At 46.4% G+C, this 9310-nt stretch overlaps 1 protein-coding gene across 1 annotated transcript in view; it reads right to left on the bottom strand.

The window, feature by feature from the left end:
• cnnm2b (cyclin and CBS domain divalent metal cation transport mediator 2b) overlaps positions 1-9310 on the bottom strand; it is a 58288-nt gene that overhangs the window by 4413 nt on the left and 44565 nt on the right. The window contains exons 5-7 of the mRNA XM_079811574.1: positions 9174-9267; positions 6567-6617; positions 683-861 (exon numbers count right to left, since the gene is read on the bottom strand). Of these exons, the coding sequence (XP_079667700.1) occupies positions 683-861; positions 6567-6617; positions 9174-9267 (324 nt within the window). The remainder of the gene's footprint in view (positions 1-682; positions 862-6566; positions 6618-9173; positions 9268-9310) is intronic.

Here is a 9310-nt window from a genome sequence, read left to right as displayed (position 1 = left end):
CAAATATGATACTCAACAAATGTGTACAATTTATTGAATTATTTTTCAATTTTGAAAGGTTCAATTAGCAGTTCCATTAAAAAAACTGCTTGTATTATTTCATATATTAGATTCAACAAAGAGCCTTTAACATCCATGGAACCTTTCCAGTGCTTTTGGGCTTTGGGGAGCCCGAAACGGTTCCTCTATGGAATTACCGTTATCTATGGAAATCTCTTTTATTGGAGCCTTTATTTTAAAAAGAGCTCATTCTATGGCCACATAAGAGCCCATGTCCATGACCACCAAGTCAGAGCTCATGTCTCCATCTGCCATAGACACTAAACCAGTGCCCACGTAAGTCACAGGCCCCTACTCAGCGCCCAAGTCCACATCTGTCCCAGAGCCAACACCTTAATCCACATCTGCCATTAAGCCAAAGCCAAAGATTGTAATTGAGCAACAGTCTATGCTAGCCAACAAACCATGGTCAGTCTACCACTGAAATAGAGCCATTAGGCCACAGTTTAGACCACAGTCTGAACCCAAAGCCCCACAATGGCATTAAAAAGGTGCAATGAATGTCTTCTGAAGGATTACATTGATTCTGATTGTTTTGGGCATGTTGGTTATGTTGTGTAATGACAAGAAAACATGTTCATAAACTGCAAGCGAGTTGGCGAGTTTGTGCTGTTCTGTTTACCTTAATGTACTGTACGTCTGACACCGCTCTGACAGAATAGTCTGGCACGTAGATCTGCAGGAAGGCATTGAGCTGGTTGTTACTGCTGCCCAGTGACGGTGTGATGGCTTCAATCCGCTCGCTACGATTTAACGAGTCAGAATGGTTGAGTCCAAATGATCGAGGGGGGGATTTGTTTTCTGCAGAGGAAAAGGGAATGCATTGTGACTTTAGTAATCAGAAAAAATCAGAAAAACTCAACACAAAAAAAAAAATCAAGGGCACGATAGGGAGGGGACACACTGTAAACTAATGAATATTAATTATCTAACAAAATTTTCGATTAGCCTTATGTAGCAACAATGGCTCAACCAATGACATGAGTTAGGGGCAGGACTATTTCTTTGAGTAATGAAAGAATTGAGTAGTGTTTCCAAAACTGCTTTTTATTCCGAATGGCAGATTTTACAATTCAAAACACTTAAGTACACTATCACTTTTTTAACAATTAATATGAATAAAGAAAAATGTAATAAATCAATAATTTTACTTTTTAAATTGAGCAAAATTGAGAAAACTATCATATTAGAATGATTTCTGAAGTATCATGTGGCACTGAAAATGTCTCGGGTTATGTCTATAACCCTTGTTCCCCGAGAAGGAGACACTTTGGGAACGCCCACAGCGTTGCGCGTCTGAAGTATGAATGAAATCAAGCCAATCTGATTGGTGGTGTGTCATGACGTAGTAGATGACGGCATACCCGGAAGATACAAAAGGGACGCTGATGCAAACACACAACAGCACTTGCGATGAAGCGAGCGCTCTGACCGTGATAGGTGTGGCGACGAGACGCAGTGTCTCGTTCCCTTCTCGGAGAACAAGGGTTATAGTCATAACCCGAGACGTTCCCCTTCGAGGGAACTCGCACTGCGTCGTCGAGTGACGACACTTTGGGAACGTTAATACCCACTAGGCCACACCGAAATCACCCCATGTCCCAGTGTGAAGCTGGAACCCAGGCACACTTAGGACGCAAGCACTCGAGCACAAGGCGTCACCGGGAGGTGCAGACTGTAAAATCTTATGAAGGTGTGCGGGGTGGCCCACCCGGCCGCCTCGCATACCTCTTGAAGCGAGACGCCAGAAAGGAGGGCCACCGAGGAGGCCATGCTCCTGGTGGAATGGGCCCTCACAGCCATGGGCGAAGGCAAATTGCGCACCCTATAAGCCGCGGTTATAGCCTGGACAATCCAATTACTGATCGTCTGCGTTGATGCAGGCAGCCCTTTCTTGGGTGAGCCAAAGCACACCAACAATTGGTCTGACCTTCTCTAGTGGGAAGACTTCTCCAGATAAATACTCAAGGCTCTGACAGGGCAGAGCAGGTGAAGTCTCCCCTCTTTCGCCGTCAGGTGGGGAGGGGGATGGAAAGCCTGAAGAACCAGAGACCGGGCTCCCTGAGATGGAACCTTGGGTATATAACCCGGTCTAGGGTGTAATATGGCCCTCACTCTGCCAGGGGCAAACTCCAGGCAAGTTGGCGTGACCGCCAAGGCCTGGAGATCTCCCACTCTCCTAAGAGAGGTAATGGCGAGGAGAAAGGCCACCTTCAGGGTCTGGTTCTTTGGCTCAGCCAACTCCAGTGGCTCGAAGGGGGCCTTAGCCAACCCTTCAAGTACCACTGCCAGGTCCCAGGTTGGGACTCTGGAGCGAGCTGCAGGCCTCATCCTCCGAGCCTCACGGAGGAACTGTACAACCAGATGGTGCTTCCCCAAAGGTCCATCACCTAGAGGTGTGTGGAAAGCCCCAAGGGCAGCCATGTACACCTTCAGGGTGGACGGGGTAAGACCAGAGGAGAAGCGATCTTGGAGGAACTCCAGCACTGAAGCCACTGGGCAGTTAACTGGGTCCACCTCACACTCTCTACACCAAGTGGAGAATACGTTCCACTTGAGGCTGTACAGTCTCCTGGTGGAAGGAGCCCTGGAGCTGAGTAAAGTCTCGACCACCTCTGCTGACAGGCCCGCCTCTAGGTACCAAGCCCCCTCAGGGGCCAGAACCAGAGGATCCATAACTCCGGCCGGGGGTGAAATATTGTTCCCCCTGCCTGCGAGAGCAGATCCCTCCTCAGAGGGCCACGGAGAGCCATCTAGCAGAGCTATAATGTCCGAGAACCATACTCGAGTGGGCCACCGGGGTGCTACTAAGAGCAGGCTGATGCCCTCCCGGCGGACCTGCTCCAGAAATCCCGGCAGCAGAGCGATTGGGGGAAATGCATACAGACGTAGCCTCGGCCACGTCTGCATCATGGCGTCCAGCCCTAACGAAGCTGGATGCCTGAGAGAAAACCACAGTGGACAGTGGGACGTCTCTCGAGACGCGAACAGATCCACTTCCACTGGGCCAAATCTCTCGCACATGGCCTCCACCACCTCTGGGTGGAGTCGCCACTCCCCGGGCCTCAGCCCCTGCCTCGACAGGACGTCTGCTCCCTGGTTTTGGTCCCCGGTGATGTACATCGGCCTGAGAGACGATAACTTCCCCTGGGACCACAGGAGGATTTGATGAGCCAGTCTGCAAAGAGGGCGCGACTTCAACCCCCCCCTGACGATTGAGATACGCGACAACCGAGGTGTTGTCTGAACGTATCAGGACATGGTGACCGCGGAGGTCAGAGTAAAAGCTCCTCAGAGCTTTGTAGACCACCAGCATCTCCAGGCAGTTGATGTGCCATGAAGAATGCCGGGTCTCCCACAGACCTCTCGCAAAGCGGCCGTCCATGACCGCGCCCCAGCCAGTGAGGGAAGCATCTGTTGAAACAGCTCTCCGGCAACATGATGCTCCCAGCACTGGTCCTTGGGACAGGAACCAAGGTTTCCGCCATATGAAGAGGGAACGAAGGCATTTGCGCGTTACCCTGATCATACGAAACGGATTTCCCCTCGGGGAAAACCCCTTGGCCCTCAGCCACCACTGTAGGGGTCTCATGTGCAGCAGGCCAAAAGGTATCACGTTGGACGCTGCTGCCATGAGCCCCAGCAGTCTCTGAAACTGCTTCACATTGAGGCTGCGGCCTGGCTTCACTCTGGAGACCATCGCCAGTATGGACGCGCGCGGGGGACATTTGTGCCCGCATCGACGTGGAGTCCCATACAACCCCCAGGAACGTAGTCCGCTGGGAGGGCGTCAACATGCTCTTCTTCGTGTTGAGTCTCAGCCCCAAGCACCTTATGTGGGCCAGAACGTCATCTCGATGCCGAACCGCGATCTCGCGCGACGTCGATGTAATTGAGTATACGGATGCTCTGGAGTCTCAACGGAGCCAGAGCTGCATCCATACACTTGGTGAAGGTGCGAGGGGAGAGTGCCAGGCCGAAGGGAAGAACCCGATATTGGTACGCTTCGCCCCCGAAAGCAAACCTCAGGAACTTCCTGTGACATGGAAGGATGGAAATATTGAAGTATGCGTCCTTTAGATCTATCGTGACGAACCAGTCCTCTGACTGGATCGGACTCACGATGGCTGGAATTGTGAGCATCTTGAACCTGAATCTTTTTTTTTTCCGGATTTTCGGTGGGTGCACATGTTTGCTGTCCAGTCGCAAGTCCTATTGGAGGCGACGAACACAGCGTGCGTGTGCGGGAAATCAGTGAGGCCCGAAGCGTCTTTGACGGCGGGAACACAGCACTGATTTCCCGAGAGCTCCGGGGGGAAAGCGACCTCGGTCGCTCCACCCCGGGGGGTACAGCTCTAAGTGGTCCAGCCGCAGCTAGCACCGCTTGGTGGAAGCATTCTTCGCCTGAAGGACGGTCCTCAGATCGACCTTAGGCTCGGAAGGCTTACCACGAGAGCACCGCCTCTTTTGCCAAGCTCCCTCGGGAGGGGCTTGAGAAGCGACGCTCTCTTTTTGCACCTGCCGGTGCGAGGAGCTAGCAGACGGCCGAGGCTGTCCCTTTGAGACAGCCTTCCCCGAGGAGCTGGACCGACGAGGGAGATACTGCTGGAAAGCCGCCGACTGTTTCTTCACCTCCTGGAACTCTCGACGACGGTGTTAACCGCGCCGCCGAAAAGTCCAGAAGGTGAAATCGGGGAATCCAGGAGAAAGTGTTTCTCTCTCTCCTTCATCCCCGCCACGGCGCGGCACAAAACCTCCACTAGCTCCTCTGGAGCGGGTGCGTGAAGCGATGGCTCAGGCTCCACGTCACCCGCCTCGACACTCAGCACATCTGACTCCTCGGAGCCAAACAGCTGAAGCATCGGGTTCTCCGCCCCCGCGGGAAGAAGCCGCTTCGCGGGCTTCCATGCGGGGCGGGAGAACATCGGAATCCTCGGACGAGGATAGGGAAAGTGCCTCAGCAGTCCCATATCCTGTCACGAGGTCCCGCTATGAGCCCCATGATCTACGGCACCGCTGAGCCTCAGCAACAGCGGGCCCAGATCCCTGGGGCTCGTGGGCTTGGCCGGCCTCATTGAACACGGCCAGCCGTGAGCGCAACACCTTGAGCGACAGCTTGTCACACTCGCTACAGGCGGCTCCCTCGAGAGCCGCCCTAGCGTGCTGCATGCCCAGGCATTGCACACACAAAAGGTGTGTCCGTGCCCGAAAGGAATCGTGGACACGGGTGCACACACCTTTTGAATTGTTGCCCACTAGCCATCTTTCTATATATATATTGAACAAACAACACCAAATAGACAGACAATTTTTCACATAGAGCGCTCCGCTGAAGAGCAAAAGCTGTTGTGTGTTTGCATCAGCGTCCCTTTTGTATCTTCCGGGTATGCCGTCATCTACTACGTCATGACGCACCACCAATCAGATTGGCTTGATTTCATTCATACTTCAGACGCGCAACGCTGTGGGCGTTCCCAAGTTCCCTCGAAGGGGAACTGGAGTAATGATGCTGAAAATACTTTAACATCACAGCAAAAAAAATATGTTTTAAAATATTTAATATATTTACTGTATATTTGATTGAAAAAATGCAGGCTTGGTGAGCAAAAGAGACTTTCAAAAACCTCTTACCGACCCGGAACTTTTGAACAGTAGTGTGTTTGTAAATGTTTATGACACTGAACCCTTTAGTGACTAGACCCTCAAATACAACTTTATAGGGACAATAAGTAGCACACTAAGCACATGGTATATTATTTTATAATAGCTTGTAACAGCTTTTTAGAACTCAATAATTGCATTGCTAGTTATGAAGGGGGTGTTTCATGTATGTAAAAGGGTTGCCGCTGGCAAGAGTATGATAAAAAGCCTAAGAGCTTTCAAAGTGAAGACTGGCTTGTTTTTAATTAAACACAGCTTATGTTTTCCACTTCATAAAGAGGGGGAATTCACACACACAAACACTGACTTTACTCACACACAAAATACTTGGTAACAGACACTCAAATATGCACACTTCCACACTCGAGCACATATATTTAACCTTTTTTTTTTTCTTGCTCTCACGCATAGACGCACATACACATATACACACACAGGTTTCCACAGTGGGGTGTGTTAATGCCACAATTTGGTTGGAATGTATGTAATCTGTGTTTGTATGTGTGAGTGGAGTGGGGGAGCCACCGCGTCTTTAGTTCAAGGCTCCAATGCTGGCCTGAAGGGGCCCAACTCTCAACCCTACATGCTGGTAGTCAGCATGAGGTATGTGAGAACCGGGAACAGTATGTGTGTGCATGTGCGTGTGGGTGACTATGTACAGGGGTATGTGTGTGCGTGCGTATGGCCCCGCTGTCACCCTTTACTCCAGGAGGCCTGTGAAGTAGAAATGTGTGGGAGGGAGTCTGTGGGTTTACTATAACATACGGTATGATTTACAGGGAGTAACAGACAGACTAATGTCTGACCTTTCCGTTGTTTGATTAGTCATTTTGGTTTAACAATACCTGGAGATCCAGCAACAGACTCAGCCCTACTGACCACAAAGGTACGAGAAACTGCAGAGAAGGAATAGGAGGAAGAGAAAAGCACCAAAAGAGAGTGGGAAACAAACAGGTGACTGAAAATGTAGAACTGAAGGGAAAAGAACTGAAGAGCTCTAGGAGTAAAGAAATAAATAGACACCACTTGTTTTAATCCACATTATAACGATAACGATTCTCCGTTCCCCTATAATAAAGCACTTTTAGTATTACTGTAGGCCCATGTTCTCACCACCAGAGGTCACCTATGTTCTGTGATAGTCCCCTAACTAGTGGCACATCTGACACTTTGTTAAATTTTGGCAGAATATTAAACCCCTATCAATTTCTGATGGATCTAAATATGCTCAAAATGATTTGAAAACACCATGCAGTTATTTCAAAAGAGTCAGTGGATGCCCCCCAAAAATGTGTAATATATGAAGCAGAAGAATATCACACTGGAAGAACTAGAATTAACATATTAGTAGTCACTATTTTGCAGTTTCAATGTTGCTTGGCAAGCTAGAGTATGTCTATTAAACTATACTATACTATACTTGGTAGTATAATAGTATATTATGATTAATAATAATACAAATAATAACAATAATCCCATTCATCCATCTATTTCCCAAACCGATTGTCTTATGCAGGATTGTGGTGATAAAAATAATAATAAATGCTTTTTTTTAAACAGTGTCTTTTATCGTTTGTATTTATATATTAATCAATCCTGCACACTGATAGCTGCACAAATATGTCAACTGTTGAATAAACAATATAGCAGAATCTCGATCATTTCGCAAAACAAATGGCTGTCTAAAATTCTCTCCCCATTCTTATTGCCATGTGACCTCTGGAACGAAAGCTTCTGTGATACGGTGTTATTTTCTGATAGTGTCTCAAACACATTCTGCATACAATAACGCCTGACTGTAATTAGTGCATCATAGTACCAAATCATAGTGGAAACAGAATGTCAAAGGTGCCAGAATGAGGCTCCACTTCCTGTGGATCTTCAAAGTATGTACTTTTTGGCCTAATACTGCCCACAACTGCTTGCACTGTTGCATGGTGTGTGGGTGTATCATGTGCTATCGAAGGAATTTTAGATTGCAGTATACATTTAAGATTTATGTATTTAAATTGCATAGAAAATATCCAACCATTTAGATTACACAGTTTTAACATTAACAAACTAATAATGTGATGTATATTTGTCAGTCATACTTGAATGAAACAAGGGTACAAAAAAAGTACTATTTATGCACTCAAAAAATCATGGCATAGTTTATTAATAACTATTTGCACCCATTTGATTTTATTTGAATAATCATATTTTCAAAAAACATTTTTTGTTAACACTTCAGTATGAGAAACACATATAGCTATAATAGTAATTTGTTACATTTATATAGCGCTTTTCTGTGTACTCAAAACGCTTTACATGTAGAAGGGGGGAATCTTCTCAACCATTGTTCATTGTAAAAACAATGAAAAAAATGTCCGTTAAAGGTGCACTATGTAACGTTTCCGTCCGCTAGAGGTCGCCTATTCAAAACAAAGGCGTAGTTTGATGACGCCACGTTTGAGTGGATAATCTTGGGACATGTGGTCTTCACCTCGGTGGAAAATAATCGGGATAGGACTTCATGGATGCGATTATTACTTTAGAATGAAGCAGAGTGGTGTGGAGCTGAGCAAGGCTGCTGGAGCGATTGCTAATAAGATGAACGCAACACACGCCTCGCGAGCAGCGGTACTTTTATTATGACACAGTCGCCGGTGCCATTTCCGCTTTTCCGGTCATGAGTACGAGGTAACGCAGCTCTGTTTATCATATTAGATACATCTGAGTGTGTTAAAAATGATGTTATGACGTTACTCTGTGTGTGGGTTAGGGTTAGCTCTGCGGCTGCTATGACACTTGTTGCACACTACAGTGAGAGTAAAGCGTTTCTGCAAAATAAAACTGAGGGTATCGCAGATATGAAGCAATTGACAGGCGACTCCCTCGCACGTCCCGGTTCCTTGGTTAAAATAGCAATTTTCTCACGATTTACAAATAGTTGGAAACTTTTGGGATATTGTAAGTACTCAACTGAACAAAATATATAACACTGGCCTAGTGGTTTTTGGATATTTTACTGAAAATAGTTTCAGTTTCAAATAGTTCAGCTTTACGAAGTATAAATATGTTTAAAGTCTGTCTAGCTGCGGAACAAGTAATATTCAATAAGTTAAATGTATGAGTTAAAACAAACTGGACTTATTGATGATACGTATATAAACCTGTGTTTGTGTATTTATGTACTTGTGTATTTAAAACACATTCTATGTATTATTACTATTACTGAAATCCTACCTGTTTCCTACATTTTATGTATGACAAACGAATAAACTTAATATGATGCATATTTGTCAGTTTATGTTAAAACTGTGTAATCCAAATATATGGAAATGTTATATGCAATTCAAATACATAAATCTTAAATACCATTAAGTACCAGAGCACATAGTATATAGGATACTACTTTTCGTACTTTGTAGAACAATGCAAATTAATTACATTTATTTATTTGTATTTACCTGGAGACGCGGTGAGAGCCATGATCCCATACGAGGAGAAAGCTCCAGCTTCAAACTTCATTCCCTCCTTCCCTGCCTCCACTTCCACCTTCCCCTTAGAGAACAGATCACATTGAAGGTCAGACTTTTCAATACAT

This window comes from Gobio gobio (assembly GCF_949357685.1).
Source record: "Gobio gobio genome assembly, chromosome: 3".
NCBI classification, from domain to species: Eukaryota; Metazoa; Chordata; class Actinopteri; order Cypriniformes; family Gobionidae; genus Gobio; species Gobio gobio.
This window is presented reverse-complemented; position numbering and strand designations above follow the sequence as displayed.